This window comes from Alligator sinensis, unplaced genomic scaffold (genome assembly GCF_000455745.1).
Source record: "Alligator sinensis unplaced genomic scaffold, ASM45574v1 scaffold465_1, whole genome shotgun sequence".
NCBI lineage: Eukaryota > Metazoa > Chordata > Crocodylia > Alligatoridae > Alligator > Alligator sinensis.
In genome coordinates, this window is record NW_005841979.1 from 3,154,419 (window position 1) to 3,172,879 (window position 18,461).

Sequence of the window (18,461 nt, forward strand, 5' to 3'; positions counted from 1 at the left end):
GTAGTCCCCCCGTCCCCCAACGGGCTTAGTTTAAAGCCCGGTGGAGCAGGTCAGCCAGTCTGGCTGAGAAGAGCCTCCTCCCTAGGGGAGAGAGGTGGAGGCCATCCCTTCCCAGCAGCTCGCTGCCTTTCTGGCTGTGGTCATGAAAGCCAAAGCCTTCCTGACGACACCAGCGCTGCAGTCTTTGGTTGACCACATAGATCCTCCTGTCCCTTCTCAGCCCATAGCCTGAGACTGGGAGGATCGACGAGAACACTACCTGTGCCCCCAGACCCTTAAGCCCCGCTCCCAAATCCCTGTAGCGCCCCTGTAAATATGATTTAAAATCAAATTGATTTTAAAGTCTCTTTGAAGATTCAGGACTTGTAGTTGGCTCCAAATGCTTTCCCCCCCCCAATGTGGTGCAATTGCAGTGCAAAAGCACAGCACCGGTAGTACGGTGAGAATGAATATGTATATCACCCTGTCCCCCTCTGTTTACTAAGCAGGAATAGGAGTGACTTGAGCCAGACAAGAAGTGGAAAATATTAGTATGATTCCTGGACCAAATAGCTTTTGTTAAAGGAGATTAAAGATTGAGAGCACAGGTTGCTAATCTGAGAGTTAAAAATCTTCCAGGAATGTTGCAATCACTGAGTACCTACCCATGGGAAATCTGCAAAAGTTAAACTTTAAATATTTTCTTCCCATTTTTAAAAAAATCATATAACTGTATGATTAAGGGTTCCAGGGATGCCAGAGGGTCTCTAATCTCTGTTGCGACTCCAAGCCTATAGGTTTTCAAAGCTTTGCTTCATAGGAGTCTGTAAACAATGATAAAGGTAAACGCCAGGGATATGCCTGGACATTGCATCAAAGACTTTTTCTAAACGTACTGAAAAGTTACCAGAGCATGCCAGAGAATATATTGTGTGGAAGTCCAGTATAATAATACATGGGACATATTACTTTGGTCTTTCTTGTCATACATTCTGTTTCTGCCCAAGTGCTTTAAAGTTGCACTCTGGGTGCATCCCAGCAGTCTATATGAAGACGGAGCTTTCCAATTTCAGGTTTTTGCAATGTCCTTTTCATTCTTTTTGTTTACATGCTCTAACTTTATCTGGGCCTTAATCCCCAATAGTATATAGGTGTCAAAGGTGTTCATCTTAAGCAAAGGCTATCTTTGGCTATAGGGAAGGCCAGATTTTTATACAGTGTCTATAAGAGGGAAGTGTCCTTTTACAGTATTTGATGTGCTTCAGTTGTTTTTTTTGGTTGTTTTTTTTTTCTTTTAGTCACCAGTACAAGGACAGTCCTTATCTTCACTTGCCATAGAATTGTTAGCTGGCTGCATCCCTTGTTTAATGACCCCTTTGTAGAGAGAGAGAGAAATTTGCATGGAAGATGCTTTTCTAAATCCTCACTTGCAAACATTTAAAGTGGATATTCTGTGTTCTTCATACCCCCCCCCCCCCCCAATCAAATCCCTACTTAGAGTGAGGGAACTACAAAACTGCAATTGAAGTTCCATGATAAACTCTTACTTTATTCAGTTTTAATAAACCCTTTTACCTGGATGTAATATTGTACACCCAGGAGTACTATCCTCCTGCTCAGTACCTTGCAGTTGATAAAAAAGCTTTGGAGATCTGTGATGTCATAGTTGAGGATATTGGTGTGTTCTGAAGTTAGTTAGTGCCTTAGAACTCAGGATCACTTCTCATACAAAGGAGAACTGTCTAATTTTCTTCCACCCATGGATCCCGTTAGTAGAAGAGAGCAAGAAGATATGACTTATTCTTCTTGTCTTTGATCCAAGTGTCTGGTCCTGAAGCTTCTGAATCTTTCTTGACATAGAAACTAGCATAATCATTTTCTCAATTTTTGTGATGACTGACTTTACTCATTCTTTAATTTCTTTAAGTAATACTTCTTTAGTGATTGCTGAGTATTAATTGCATTTGTTTTTGCATCTTTCCATTTCTTACCTTTCCTTGTTTTGTTCTGTCTTGCCCAGTTTTGTAGGTGTACAAGATCCAGATAGGCGGGACAAAAAGATTATTTCTTTCCCAACTTAATCACTTTCTTCTTGTAATTCTTTGTGTGATATTTGATGGTACTTAATAGCTTCCGGTACCCCAGGATGAACTTCATGGTGACAGAAGATGGCAACTGGCTGTTCCACCTACCAAAATTTAAGGTCTTTTGTCTTCAGCGATGGATTGGAACAGTGGTTCTGAGAACTACCTGTAACCCGGTACTTAGGTACAACAGGTACCTCACTGGGAGTTGCAGTTAGTTCTTTACAATCTTTATTTTTCTTCATGTTGTGCATTGTAGTTCTCTTATTTATGAATCTAAGCCTTAAGGAAGAGCTTGATAATTTTTTTTTTATTAGAGCCCAGAATGTTCTGTTTCTGACAGATACCTCCATAGCAGTGTCTCAATAGTGTCATATACTTGGGAATTGAGCCTTGTTGTGAAGACTGAGGCTTTATAGTTCTGGAATGAGATTGTATTAATGTAGGGTCCTAAGTATAGGCTTTTCCTTGAATTAGATTGCATCAATAGGTTTCATAGTTGGCAGGGTCAGAAGGGACCTGAGCAGATCATCAAGTCTGCCCCCCTGCCATGGGCCAGAGAGAATGCTGGGGTCAAACGACCCGGGCTAGGTGATTATCTAGCCTTCTTTTGAAGACCCCTAGGGTTGGAGCGAGCACCACTTCCCTTAGAAGTTTGTTCTAGATCCTAGCCGCCCTGACTATAAAGTAGTGCTTCGTGATGTCTAGCCTGAACCTACTCTCAGTCAACTTGTGGTCGTTATTCTTAGTTGCTCCTGGTAGTGCTGGGGGGAACAGGGACTCTCCCGTTCCTCACTGGTTCCCCTGGTGAGTTTTTTATAGACGGCCACCAGATCCCCTCTCAGCCTTTTTTCTTGTGGAGGCTGAACAGGTTCAGGTCCCGTAGCCTGTCCTCATAGGGCCTGCCCTGCTGCCCCCTGACCATGTGAGTGGGCCTCCTTTGGACCCTTTCAGTGCTGTCTACATCCCTTCTGAAGTGCGGCGCCCATAACTGGACTCAGTACTCCGACTGCGGCCTGACCAGTGTCGCATAGAAGGGGAGGATCACCTCCTTGGACCTGCTCACGATGCATCTGTGGATGCACGACAAGGTGCGGTTAGCCTTACTGACCGTGTCCTCACATTGGCGGCCCATGTTCATCTTGGAATCAATAATGACTCCAAGATCCTTTTCTGGTTTATTTAGATTGACAGCCAGAAAACTTAATGTTACTTTAGCATGTTCCATTAACCTTTTCTAATGGGTACTCCTAATGAATTCTCCTGGCATCTTTCCATATCTCTGTTCTGTTCCTGCTACTGTGATAAAATTCCTTCAGACTTTATCAGCCAAGAATTTAAATTCTCTGAGCATTTAGCTATAGAATCTGAACTTCACTTAAGAATGGGCTTCCAGTATAAAATGTATAGGATGTCCATCTCTCTTAACATCCCAAATTTCTTAGGCAGAATTTAGGGAAAACTTACCTTTTGCTGGGAAAAGCTGTGCTGATATAGTTATTTTCTTTGAATAATCTAAACTTTATTGTTTGCCAGATAGGCTTACACTTGTCTTTTGGGCACCTGCTTCCCCAATTATAGCAAAGGAGAGAGAAAAAGTAAATTTATTCTTTCTTTGAAGTCACAAAATACAAACTAAACAAAGACCTGTCAATTTTTAAAGCTCCCAGGTTAAAAAATGGCTTATTTTAAAATTAAAGCAAGAACTTGCTACCAGTTCAGCTCTTAAGTGCAGGTATTTATGCAGGTGCTGACATAAACGAGACTGAATGTTTTAAAATTCAGAATGAAAAGAAACACATTAGCATGCTGCCCAAAGTTAAATTGGAATTAGTTCCAACAATAATGATGTCTTTTTGGATCTTATGTTCTTATGTTTAAATGTTGTGCTTTTTTTCTTTTATTGGTTGCTTATCTAACACTTGCTTATTTTGGACTTGGTCGCTATGAAGCGGGGTTATTCAAGCCCTGGCTTGTAGGCCAGATCTGGCCCAAGGAGCTATGTAATTCAGCCTTTAGGTCTCCCCACAATTTAACACTGCCTCTGCTTCCCCACCCCCAGTTTTCCAAGCCGTATGTGGCTGGATTGGCTCAAACCAACATGGCCCTGCACAGACGTATTGGATCCTATTTCTGCATGGCTGGATCTAGCCAGGGCCTGATGCAGCCACATGGCAGTGGCCCACTTAGGGACTTATGCAGCTGCTTTGGGCTGAGACTGGGCCAGCACTGCGCACTGGATTGTGTCTGCAGACTGGATCCAGCCCATGGACAGAACTGGTACTGCTTCAATCCACAGGCAGAAAAGACTGGGCAGTGTTGCACTATTGTGTTTCAGAGAAACTGAATAAATATCACATTGTAAACTAAGGTTTTTAAAGCGGAACGGTCGGTCTGAAAAGTAAAATGGATTACAGACAACGGGTCAAAAAATATTGTCCTTCAAGGCTTCTCTAATCCCAGGGCACTTTGCTAAGCAACCAGTGTCAATCAGGGTTACATTTCAGCACATGAAGAAATAGATATCTCTCTAACTTGTCTGAAGTTTATTTTTAAGACCATAGCAGATACTTATTGAGCAGTTTCCAGTGGTGATTAAATAGGTTGCAATGATAGTGACAGGTGACATATCATGTAAGAAAAGTCTTCTGTAATGTTACAGGCTGCTGTGGCCACTTGCTAGTTATTGGCTGGCTCAGTCTTTTCTTCCAGTTCCCTTTCAGCTAGTGGGCAAGAGAGGCAAAGGAACAAACTTTGAACCTTTCAAGACATGACAAAAAAAAAAATCATGTGGTGCTGAGGCAGCACATTGCTCAGCTGTGAAAGACGACTCGGGTTTTATAAAGCTAACTTGAGTCCTATTCCCCTGTTTGGTAGCACTTGGGGGAAAAAGTTGATTAATTGTCAGGAGTTTGGGGGACAGGTGGGAGCTGTGAGAGTGCTGTTGGGCAGCTGTAATGCATTAATTTATGCACTGGACTTGATTCTAGTCTGAAGAGACTGAATATTTCTCTTCATGGGTCACTGGGGCCATGGGGAAGATTTACATCTAGCTTGAGAAGACTGCATCTTTCCCTTCATGGGTCAGGGGGTAAGTGCCTTAATAACATTTGTTATGGGAGGAGTTCTGTAGCTGGCGGTGGAGGCTGTAGATCAAATTTATCAGATTTCAAGCTCCTCCCATTTTAAATATAGTACCTATACAAAATAGAGTACTTCTTATAAGTAAGAACGAAACCATTGATCTCTTGCAAACGATTTCTTAACTAATCAAGAGTTTGGAATATTCAGCAGGGGTTCCTTAGCAACAGGCAACACATGCTAAATATTTACTGCATGTAGCAAAGCTGCTTCTGGAGGAATCGCTTGCGTGCTTTCAGTCCTTGAAGTATCTTATCAAGTAGAACTATAGGTTGTAAATAGATCAGATTACTGGGAATTTTGTTTTTGGTGAAGAAAAATAAAAGGAAACTGAACAGAGAGCAGAAGTCTATAGATAAACTCATGCATGCCACCAATATTACTTTTGTGAGTGGCTGAAATGTCATTCTGTTGTATCCAGGTATCTATCAGTATTACTAATTGTTTTTTATTTTATAAATTTCAGTCTGAATCCAAGCTTTACAATGGCTCGGAGAAAGACATCTCCTCAGCTTCAACTAAGCTCACAAAAAAAGAGTCTCTTAAGGTGAGTTGCTTTCAAAATATTTTTCTTAGGGCACTGTTTTACCTCGTTTGACTTCCTGAGGTTTGACTGGAAAATAGCATAAACAAGGCTTTATAAGGTGTTAGGAGAAGTAGTGTTGCTGAGTCTTTTGTCACCCCTTCAGTTTGCACCAAATCGTTTCTTGCATAGTTATGAGGCGCTATGCTTCTATGATGTAGACTGGGATGATGCACAAAATGGGTAGAGGTGCCTCTTGTTGAATTACCAATGCCTTATCATGTGTGTATTGTTGGTACTGCATTCTATTAAGTTTAAAATATCTTAATATTAAATTTAGTAAGAAATGAGAAGCGAGATGGCTATAGACGTTAGCTGATCTATCATTATTGGCGGGAAATGGCCCATTATCAATTTCTGCTGCAAAACAAGTGAAACCAAAACCTTAGTCTCTTTCCACTGTCCCTAAAAATAGAGGGGGACTTTGATTTTAGATGCTTGAGTTGGATGCAAAAGGGTGATACTCCTAAAGTCCCTTCCAGTCCTACTTTTTCTATGATTTGATGGTTTTTCAGAGACAGTCAAATTTTAAATCGAATCTGGCCCCCAAATTAGCTTGGTGGGGCTTTTTTTTGTTTTTGTTTTTTAACAGCATGCAAGGTGACATTTTTTTTTTTTACCTAAATTCATTGGCAGATCTTAGCCCTTTTGAAACCTCAAATATGTGACAACTTAAAAATGATTAGTAATTGATTATAAATGAAGATGAAACTAACTCATCTACTACGTGTGTTTGTCAGGATGAGCAGTGAAGAGTTAAATAGTAAAGTAGTGACAGTCAAATGAGAAGTGTCTTTAGATTATTGAAAAAAAAATAAAATTAAGTGATGCTTATATGAACAGTAAAGTATTCTTAACCTTGACAGTCTGTATCCTTTAATATCAGAAGTGGCTGTTCTTGAAATAATTTGGAGATATCTCGTGTTGAAAGCAAACATTCCTTTGCATCTTGATGCTGCTTCTGCATCTATTACCTGTTGTGTTTTGCACCTTGTTTTTCCTGGTGGGTTGGTTGGCTGGTTGTTTTGGCTGGGGCTTTTTATTGCTCTCACTTGCTTGTTTCCATGGATTATAACGTTTTTTTTTTCTATTTCTTTTATTTATTAATTACAGGTTCAAAAGAAAAATTACAGAGAAGAGAAGAAGAGAGCCACGAAAGAATTACTTAGTACAATCACAGACCCATCAGTTATTGTTATGGCTGATTGGCTGAAGGTCAGAACTTGTGTGAAACCTGAGCTGAAGTTCTAGCAGCTGCCTACTGTTTACCTACCAGAATAGAAAAGGCTCGGTATCGGAGTGGGTTGCTGATTAGTGTTTTTCCAGGAGCCGAGCAGCTATTAATTGCATCCCAGAGGCTCCATGCTCGACTCCTACAGGACTAATGTAGGAACCTAGCTTTTACTTAGAGTAGTCACCCTAGTTAGTCTACCTTGTGTTGTGCAATCTTTTTTTTTTTTTTGATGAGTTCGGTTTATGATTTGTTTTTTTTTTTCATTTTGGTTATTAATATTTAATTGTAGACTTTCTGCAGCTTCTATTAAAAGTAGCAAAAAGGCCACAAACTAACACAGGTTTCTTCTTGTTCACTTGCTTTTCTCCCTTATGACCTATAATTTTCTGTAGGAAAGGTGAGAAGTACATCCCTTCCACAGCTACTTGTATCAATAATAATGTGGTCTTTTCTTAACTTAATTTTTAAAAATATGTTACTTATGGGTAAGCCATTTAGTTCTTTTTTTGTACAAAATATTTACCCTGAGCCATATCTCAGTGTAAATACCTACCTTATTACACTGCATAACAGGCAGGTCTCTGAAGGTCAGTGGGGGTGTGGGCAAATGTAATGATTGAAATGTTTCTAAATTTAAACACCTGGGGACTGTTCAAAAAGGACATGTTCCAGCTAGGGGACACACACACATGCCCCTGTGCTGTTCCTAGCTGAATGTTTCAAAACTAAAGCCTCTTCTAGCATCAGCCATGGCCGTGGGGGATTAGAACAGGGTGTAATGACTTGTGGCTCTGTGCTGTGCTTACTCCTCCCTGCCCCATTATGGGGAGGGGAGTTACTGGGAAGAGTAAAGAGGTGGAGAGGTGTGGGTGTGTTGGGGGCAAGGGCAGTGCAGGCTTCCAAATGGTGTTAACCTCTCCTTTCTTCAGGGTCTTGGGGCTGGAGGGCCTGGTTCTAGTGTCAGTGAGGCTTCCAGGGGGTCAGACAGGAGGGGGTAAGTCTGGCTTCAGCCACAGTCCAGCTCTCCATGCACATGTAACCAAAAGTGAAATATTCCAAAATAGTCCCTCTTTTAAAGGAAGTGCTTTTTTGGAGCGATTCACTTGGTTTTGTGTTTTCAAAGGGCTTGTCTATCTGTACAGATGTCTCTTTGAAATGTTTCAGTTGTTACTTCTCTCACACCCTAAATTGGCATTGAATCAAGTGGATGGGAAGGAATAAGGTTCAGAGCCAACAAAATGTTAATCAGATGTCCAGACCCTAGACCAGTCATTCTTAACCCTAGGGTGCCCTGAGATCCTTTCAGGGGTGCTGAGGGGTGCCACAGCATGTTAGCACTGTGAGGTGTGCAAATGTGATTTATACGATAAACCCAGAGACTTCAAATAGAAATCTGTAACATCAAAACAGTGTTCAAGTCTTTCTGAGTTCTTTGCAACAGAAGAATTGCTCTGTTTATTTTATTTTTTTCATTTGTCAAAAAAGAAGTGAAACCTAAAAGCTGGCGCATTCTGAGGGGTGCCTTGACTCTAAGGAGGCATTTTAAATCTGTGGATAGGTCTATTGTGTCTTAGGTAGAAATTGAAACCTGTGTATTTCAAGTGTTATATATAAAATCGGCTAAGACTTTTTTTTTCACATTTATTTTGAATCACAATAAGATTTCTAAGTACTGTTATGGCCCGTTGTAACAAGTGCCAGCTTCTCACTTGCCTTAAGTGTGTATTGGAGCATACCACGTAGCAATTCCAAAGGCCTGTGTAACACACTAACAATAAAATATACTGTAGTTCTTCTTCCAGGGGACTTTAAGTTTCTGAGATCCAGAAGCATTCTCAGATGTTGACTTTTTGTGCACCTTCGGTTGTGTAACATCTAAACCTGTCTTACCACAGAGAAGTAGAGAATACTGTATTATCAACAGACTTGCTTTGTTTTAGATAATAGCCATCAAATGACGTAGGCTTAATTTCTGTCTTTGTAGGAGAGATGAAATTCATTTTTTTTTTTTTTTTTTTTTTTTTTTTTTGGTCAGGTAGAATCCTAAATACCTGTTTATCTTTTTCTGTAGATTCGTGGCACCTTGAAAAGTTGGACCAAATTGTGGTGTGTGTTGAAACCAGGAGTACTGCTTATTTACAAAACCCCCAAAAATGGCCAGTGGGTAGGAACAGTGCTCCTGAATGCTTGTGAGCTCATTGAGCGGCCTTCCAAGAAAGATGGCTTTTGCTTTAAACTCTTCCATCCCTTAGAGCAGTCCATATGGGCTGTTAAGGTAAGGAACTGGCTCCTTATTTAAGACATCATTGTTTCTAGTATTGAGTAGAGGCAGCTTTAATCAGTAGATGGGTAAACTTTTTTATTTTATTCAATATTAAATCTTCCAGGAATTCTGAGCATGACACAGTAGTGTCTGTTGCTGTACCCTTCTTCCAGAAATAACCATGTGATTTCTGATTTATGCTTTGTACATTGTACTTCTCTTCACGCTTAAGTTGTTTTGTTTTTTTATCTAGAAGGGGCCCTGGTAGAAAGGAAAAGGTATTATTGAAGAGGTTAATAAAATACATTTTACCTACAGAAGCGATGTTTATGTACATATGTTTTAATGGGCAAGAAAGATTGGAGGGCATAACAGTATATTTTAAATTATTTAAAACATTTTTGTAGTACACAGAGCTCATACATTATTATATTAAATGAACCAAATTAAATACTAATATAAGAAAAAAGAATTGATTAATTTCATCAATGGTGAATGTGACCCAAACTGTGGCTTCTTAACAAAAGCTTTTCCAGGTTATGGTATACCTAATTTTAAGGGTAAATATTGTCGGTAAGCTCTAGACCTGTTTCTGGGATTTTTGTCTTGGAGATGAATGTGAGGTATAAACGTGAACTTGCAAAAGGTAATTTTGCATAGTGTATTGCCATGGATTATGCAATTTAATTTTTTTCCAAATGTTTTATGAGATGGGGAAACTTAATAAAAGAGAGTAACTTCTCCAAATTTGAAAGAGGGAGCTGATTTAGATCAGTTACAGTTTAGCTTATTAAATTCCATGTTCTGTGATTTAGATAACAAGACTGCCACTACCTCAGTCAGAGACAAAAATCCAGACCTGCTGTCATCTTAGAGCAGTAGCATGCATCACATTTGAACTACCATATTTACTCTAAATATGACCACTCTGCCCCTTCCCCCCCCCCCCCCCCCCCCAATCAGCATGGAGAAAAAAGCCCTATGTCTTATTTGTGTGTAGGAAAACCTCACTATATATAAATACTGTACATCATTAACCTCCTGCCAAAAGCAGCATGTACTCAGCTGTAATGAAAAAGCAGTAATGGAAATCAACTGCTATTCATCACGGGGGCACAGAAGGGAATTGGTGAGGTTTTATTCACCAAGGCGCCCCCGGGGGTTACAAGAAATAATGGCCACAAGCTAGCAGAGAGCAGATTTAGATTGGACATTAGGAGGAACTTCTTCACAGTTCGAGTGGCCAAGGTCTGGAACGGGCTCCCAAGGGAGGTGGTGCTCTCCCCTACCCTGGGGGTCTTCAAGAGGAGGTTAGATGGGCATCTAGCTGGGGTCATCTAGACCCAGCACTCTTTATCTAGCCCCGGCCCTCTTTCCTGCCTATGCAGGGGGTCGGACTCGATGATCTATTGAGGTCCCTTCCGACCCTAACATCTGTCTATGAACTGTGGAGTTGATTTTTAAATGCAGGGAACACTGAGCATGACTAAAACACATAGCCCATATTGCAGAAACGTACGGATAGGAACCTACCACAGGGATATGGTATTCGCTATTGTACAGTCCCCCCCAACTCTTTCAAGCCATGGTGAGCTACTACATTGCATCCATTTCAACTTTCCTTTTCACTCCCACAGCTGAACTGTGCACTTCTTTCCCATTCCCAAGGATTCTTGTTTCTTCACCAGCCTTAAGTGTCTGGCACACATCACCAAACAGTGCTCCAAACAATTCACCCAGAATCCCTTTGTTGCCTCCTCTCTCAGCCTGGCCCACATGATTAGCATGGCCTTGCCCTCCATGAAGTGGAGCTGGACTAGGTTGCCCTGTGCTTCATCTATCTATAAAATTTTGGAGGATCCCAGGACTCGTGACAAGAATACCTGGTTCCAGTCTTGAGTGGGGTATTAATTAGCACATAGATTTTTCATGAGGGAATCTAAATCGCACACACACTAAGCAGTGCTGAGCTGTGAGGTCACTATGGCTTGAAATACTGTTGATTCTGGGGCCCAGTCTAATGAACTTTATGGAAAATCATAAGCCTTTTGGCTAATATGCATAGTGGATGCATCTACACGTGAGCTTTACTGTGGAATTTCACTAATTAGCTCTGCAGTAAAGTGTCACCATCTACACATGCACTGGCATAAGGATGCAGTAAATTAATTGACTCCCCCGTAAGAGTACTGTTGGGAACAGCACTATCTTATGGAGGAGTCATTTATTGTGGAGAGCAGAAAGCACATGTGGATGGTGACCAAGACTGCAGCAGTTTGAACTGGGGAAGAAGTTGTGGGGACTGTTACCAATGGGATTACTTTTTGCCAAAGCCCTCAAGGATTGACACAGCAACTTGTCTGATGTGGTATCAAGTGAACTGTAATAGTAGCCTCTATGCTGGTGGGGGGGAGAGAAAGGGGATGAATAGTGGAGAAGTAGCTGGGGAGCCAGATGTCAGGCAGATTATAATGTGTCATAAATCCAAATGTCTATATTTAGTCCATGATTTTTAATATCCAGGAGGTTGATGAAGTGGAGTTCATGTGCCCCCACATTTCTCACAAGAAAACCACTCTCTCTCCAATCTCTGTTTTAATCCTCAAAGGAAATTTACAAAACACTTCCCAGAGATGAGCCTATGAACTCCACTTCATCAACCTCCTGGATACTAAAAATCATGGACTAAATATAGACATTGGATGTATGACACATTATTATTACCTGCCTGACCTCTGACTTCCCAGGTACTTCTCCAGTGTTCATCCCCCTTCTCCTCCTCCCCCTCCCCCCATCTCTCACCCACTGACTCCTCAGTCTACATCTTCACTGACTACCTGTCTTGCATGCATACCAGCCCAGGCTCTGGCTTCTTTACTTTTCATTCCATCCAGGAAGAGCACACACCAACTGCTGAAAATTCAAAGCCCAACAAAGGGTTTTTGAACCCGAAAGCTTGCTTAAAAATTGTTGTCCAACTATTTAAGTTGGTCTAATAAAAGATATTCACATCTACCCAAAGAACCTTGTCTGCCTATGTCCTTAGACCGACATGGCTACAACTACACCCCCTGTTAGCATAACTCAGTTTGCCCACTACACAACCTGACCCCCCCTACCCTTCCCCTCCCCCCTCAGATTTATTTTCCCTGCTGTAGCAGTTGGAGGAGAAGAAATTCAAGGTAAACCTCCACTATTTAGATTCTATACCTGGAAAATTATAACACATTTATAATTTTTCTATATATAGAATCTAGTTATTGGGGGCATTATTTTTATATTTGAGTAAATATGGTAGTTTTATCCTTTCTAATGGTAAGACTTTCCAAGAAATACTGGAAACAGAGGTTTTCATTCTTGTATTTGTGCTTTATCTGAATAATATCGTTTATGAGCCTTAGATTGCTGTAAAATTTTGAAGTGCATAGTATTTTATTTGAAGTCTTTCCAGATCTTATTTCAATATTTGCAAATAGATTTCACTATTGAGATTTATGATTCTATTAAACTAATAATCCTATACAAAAGCACTTGTTTTATTTGTGTGCTGAACAATGAGGGAGATACTGACCCTTAGAGGCATACTTCCTATGCATGGGCATAGCCAATAAAATCCTGAAGTTTTATTATTTGCATCACTGTAGGACCTAGGTGTTCTTGTGAAGCAGGACTTTATACATCTTAACAAAAATTTAATCTGTGCCTCTGCTGTGCGTAAGTCTGACCATCATACAGGACATTCCAGTGTTCTGCTACTCTGTCCTCTATTGATACGAAACCTGATGCCTTTGTCCTCTCTTTCTGTTCAAGAGAAATAAAAAAGAACCTAAAGGTGTCCGGTTTGGTATCAGTAGAGGACAGCCGGATTTGTCCTCTATGATGGCCACCCTAGCTGTGTATAGTTTCATTTACATTTACATCCATTTTCCTCTGTTTAATGTGAGGGAGTTAATGTAATTCTCAATGGCTGTTTCTTTTTAGAAACTGGTATTTGTTTGAAATGTTATCTTTAAACTGAACATTTAAATTAATATTTTATTCGTTTTTTAGTTCAGTATAGTTGACTGTAACTTCAGAAATGTTTCTCTTAGTTTCTCCCTTTTCTTTAACATACTGATTCCTCATTCCCTTCTGAAACTGCTGGATTTTTCTGTTAATGTGACTTAAAGGTTCACTAATTGTATGAAGGGTAGCACAGTTCTTTAACTAGTCTACTATGACCTAGCTCTGCCAAAGATCACAAATCAATCTTAAATTGGGGTCTGTGTGAATCAGGGCTACTTTCTGAATTGCTTGGCAATGAGTGCTGGATTTGTTTTTTGTGTTTTAACTAGATATTTAGAGTTTAGAGGACATTCCCCACCAGATTTTAACTATTTTAAGGTAGGTCAAATTTTAAACCTGAACAAACTGATATCGTCCACGTTTAAATGTGCTGAGGGCTGGAGTGGCATTTGTTCATTCTGGTATGGCTATATGCAGATTATGATTATTAGTTTTAATTAGCTGAAAGTCCCTGAAGTTTCCTGTTTTGTCCCTGGTCAGTAATTTGCCAGATACACTACAGATCATATTTATTCTTTTCGTGGCAGGACTAACTTTTTCATAACTTTCATAACAATAGCTGCAAATAACTGGCTGGAGAATTAAACTAATGAGAGAGCTAGTTGCAACACAGAACAAAATTCATTGGCAACCAGTCTGGGGACATAAAATAATTTGGAACTTTTTAACGCAAGTTTTTTTAGGTTCTGCAGAGGTCATGCTTTTGTTGCAGTACACTTCCATGTCTATGCCCATCTATTGTATTGCTGCTCTCCCAGTAAAAACTAGGAGTGCACAAGCAATCTTTCAACGTACCCTCTCCAGGAGAAGATGTTCCATGTTCACACTGGGAGATCTCTCCTCTGAGGGAGTTTCTTTTTGCACGAATGAAATACCTGGATGCAGCTTCATGCCCCCTCTGGGTCTGGGGAATGGTGGGGAACTTTGTCCTGATGCTTCACTCCCCTCTCTGACCTGTCAAGGAGAGGAGTGAAGCAGCTGACTGCTACTTTGTACCTCTTTCCCAAGGCCACCAACTTCCTGGTCTGGGGAGTGGGCAAGGGGCTTTGCTTTGCTGTTTCGTCTGCTCTGCTCCCAGACGCTGGGAGTGAAACACAGGAGCAGTTGTCCACTGCCCCCTTCCTGTTCCCCAGACTGAGGGTCCCTGGTTGGGAAGGCACGGAGTAGTCTTTCCTCGTCCTCCATGGTCTGAGGGGTGTGAAGGAGCCACTATGCATGCCTTCTCCAAGCTAGGATCACCCTGATTTGGGGAGCAAGGACAGCTGCAGGCTGCATTCCTGTACTGCATCCTCCCTTGGAAGGATTTCTAGCAGTGGAAACTTATCAGGAATTTCCACTGCTAAAAATGATTGACTGCTAATACCTTAAGACAAGTCCCTCTATTTTCTGGTTTTAATGTTCTGAAGCCTCCAGCACACTACTGCTTTGTTCATTTTCCCCTCAACCACTTAAGTGAAATATTGACACTGTATTTGCTGTGCTGAGACTTGGATGAATTAAGTTTTCCCATGAACAGGTTTGAATGTATTTTAAAACATTCTTTGTTCATGCTTGCACCCATTTGTTTGCTTTCTGAAAGCACTCAAGACACTGAGTTTTATCGATTACAAGTTTTTTGCTGAATGTAAAGATCAGAAACCATACACAAAACTTAAATGAACATTTGTGCTGGGAGTAGTGCACAGACACCCAGTCAGAACAGTATAAGTACAAAAATGTATCTGAACAACTGTTTGCTGTCTATCCATAGTTTTTTAAATAAGAAAGAAAGGTCCAGTGCTTTGGCAAGCAGTTATCGAAAAAGACTAGCTTTGGATGTCACTGAAAAATGCCCATTCAGCTCCAGTCTCTTAATATATTTTGCCCAAGACTTTAAAAATCAACATTTTTTTCACTTGAACAGACCCGTCTTCATTTCTAAACTGCAGCAGCACAGTACAGAATGATTCGTAATTCCAGCATATGAGTCTCACCTGCTGTATAACACTAAATGAGTTGGCTGACTTTCATCGCTGACAGATTTTGGGCTTCAGTGTATTACCTGCAGCCAGGTCACTTAACATTTCCCACAGTACTGCAATACCCTTTCCTTCAGTCATAGCTCTCTTGAAATCAGTTGCCTGTATGATGTTTAACCTTATTAGTTCTTGGTAATCTATGTTTAGAGAAGCATCAGTTCTTCTAGCATGAAAAGGGCCCCTTGTGAAGTTTTCTGTATAGTTAACTCCCTATCATAACTTCCTTTCTCCCAAATAATACTTATAACTGTACAGTCTTTCATCTACGTTTTGAAATATCCCCATGAAGGACAATTTTTTTATCACCCTTTTGCTGCTCTTATTCTGTAATTAATGTTCAGAAAATCCTGACCATCTTCTGCACCAGAAATAGCCTGTGTGTATTGTTTCTTTAACCCTTCCAAGATTTATTTCCTTACTTAAAATGTTCCGGCTGTTTTATGTGCTTGCTTCTAAAATCATTGTCCTTATCTGCTTCTGCTCCAAACCTCAGCTTGCATATAAATTCCCTCTTCTAACTCTACTGCCTCTTTTCATTAGTCTCACTTGTGGAAACACACTGAGACCCAAAGGGATTTTCTTTTCAATTAGATTGATGGAGAGCAGGTTTAGCACACCTTTTACCATGGCTGCCAACCTGTTACTACTGTCCCTTTTGTCTGTCGATCATTTTAAAAATTCCTATAAATAAAGTTTTTAAAGAAGGCTCTAAAGGGGTGTTCACTGTTTCACCCTTTAGCCATGTGGCAGAAAGAAAAAGGTCTTTAGGAACAAGTTAAATCAGAGTCTACAGGACTTAATTTTAGGTAATGTGGATTTCTGTATCCCCTGCTACCGTGGGGATCGTGGTGCACTCTCTTCTGCTGACACCTCCAGCAGAAGTATACTTGAATACTGCACAAATGAGGAGAGTGCCATAGTAACTACAGTTGCAGATAGTGTCCTCTGTCAGCTACTCAGGCCTATTTGTGTTGTCAGGGAGCATGACTCCATCTTAATCTGGCATTTTGGAGAAAAGGTAAGAGCACCAGGTAGCAGAGCAAAGTGCTTTTAAGTGGTCAAGCTTTTGGTCATGTCAACTCAGAGTTAATTTGAAGTAGACCTGTTAAGTGAAGGGGGAGTGTCCTTTCCTCTTGTGACTTGCTCTTGTGTCTTCAGGGGCAGTGCGGCTATGGCTCTAATGTACAACAGCAACCTTGAAGGGGAAAGCATATGGAGTTTTGCTCTTGGCAGGTGCTGCTGTTTGTAAAGAGGCGAGAGTAGATAGAGTTGGTTGCTGTAAAGAATTAGGCCTCTTCACTTGAGGGGATTTGTTGTAAACTAATTCTTGAATTCTCACATAGCAGTGGCTGTTTCCAAAATTTGCTTATTTTCACTCTTGTCTCCCAATGCAACACAGAACTGAATAAAAATAGGTCCCAACAAGAATCTCTTGTAGGCCTAGGGACAGACATTACACACAAACTAATTTAAGTGATCAGGAACTGGTTTAAACGTGTAACAGAACAGACATTCAGTGCACATAACAGTTTGAAAATGGCTGAAACCAGTTTGAGGTGAACCTGGTTGAATGTGGTATCAGATTTAACTGATTTAGGTCAAATGCATTTATGCAATGCCTGTCCTAGATCCCTTCCTGGTTTAAGGTAAATTGGGCTCCCCCAGCATCCCAGAAGCTTTGCAGCCCTGGGTGGGGCACTCTGCTCCAGAGCAGGGCTGGCCCTGCTGCTCTTCTCCTTAGCTGGAGCTCTGGTGGAGATGAGGCACAGCAGTGTCTGCCTGGGTTCCCCTTGCGCTCTTTTCTTCTCCCACTCCCACTCCCTGCTCAAGCAGGGATTCCCCCTCCCCTCTCCCATAGCACAGACCATAGCCAGCATGTGGTATGCTTGCTAATGCTGAGAGGGGTCTGTGCAAGGCAGACAGGATAGTCTGCTCAGGGCAGGGGTGGGGAATTCTTTCGGATGGAGAGCCACTTAACCATTTTTGGCAAGCTGTTGAGGGCTGTACGAGTAGCCCTGCTCCTGGTCGCTATCTTGGGACTGGAAGCCACGCCTCCTGACCTTTGTCACCAGAAGTCCCTCCCCTTGTCCCCAGAAATACTCCTTTCAGCAAGGGATTTTGCCATCTCAAAACCAGAAAAATACCAAATTATATTCTAAAAATCAAACATATGCAACATTCATTAATTTGATTTCAAAAATATTTTTGTTCTGATTTTACATGCCTTTGTGTAGTGCACATAGAGGTGGTTGCACAATAGCTTACTCTTGTATACTGTTGGGGGAGTGGGTATAGGTTTGTGGGGGGTCATGGGTGTGTGAGGGGTTGTGGGAGCGTGGATAGTTGTGGGGTGAGGGAGCATGTGGATATGTGGGGTTTGTGTGGGATGGGTGGCTGGGATGTGTGAAGTGTGTCAGGGTCTGCATGTATGGCAATGTGAGGGAGGGTGTGGGTGCATGTGTATAGTGGGGTGTGTGTGGGACTCGCCCTACGAACAGACGCACATATACTCTGTGCCTCCCTCACTGCACACGTGCACACTCACACGTACCCCTCCTGCTCCTGGCCCAGTGCTCCCATGGTCTAGTGATTCAGCTGGGAACCACATGGTGCTGGAGCAGCTGGCGGGCATGCAGGGAAGCAGTGAAAGTGGCAGCAGGCAGAGGCTTCTGGTTGGGAGGTGGGGATGGGAGGGGTGGGGTGGGGTTGGGCCAGCCTTGCTTCTGGATTCTGGCAGCTTCCCCTGGGTCCTACTGTCCCTAGCTCCTGTCGTCTTTGACATGCAGCCAGGAGTAGATTTAATATTAATTTCCTAAATTTTTTTTAGGTGCCCAGCAGGCTGGATAGAATGACTTGGCAGGCTGGATATGGCCCACAGGCCATATTTTGTCCACCCCTAGCTTAGAGCTTTTTAGAGCTATTCAGCAGGTCAGCTGGTAATGTCCCTCCGTTCCTTCCTTGGAAAAAGGCTGTTTAAGAAGAACTTGAACTAATGAGAGAGCTTTTTGTTTTCTTGATGGGCTGATAAATGCTGTGCAACTCCCTGCTGCTTTCCTGGCTGGTCAAGAGCAGCGGAGGGGGCGGGGGGGGGGGG

General features: G+C 41.6%; 1 protein-coding gene across 5 annotated transcripts in view; it reads left to right on the top strand.

Moving 5' to 3' along the window:
• The window catches only part of OSBPL8 (oxysterol binding protein like 8), a 139,434-nt gene that overhangs the window by 105,432 nt on the left and 15,541 nt on the right, over positions 1-18,461 (top strand). For 4 of the 5 annotated variants that reach the window (XM_025200929.1, XM_025200928.1, XM_006021122.2 and 1 more), the window contains 3 exons: positions 5,671-5,751; positions 6,901-7,002; positions 9,093-9,296. In XM_025200929.1, the coding sequence (XP_025056714.1) occupies positions 5,671-5,751; positions 6,901-7,002; positions 9,093-9,296 (387 nt within the window). Of the gene's footprint in view, positions 1-4,418; positions 5,155-5,670; positions 5,752-6,900; positions 7,003-9,092; positions 9,297-18,461 lie in introns of those variants that run through there. The other variant, XM_025200931.1, reaches the window with a different exon arrangement.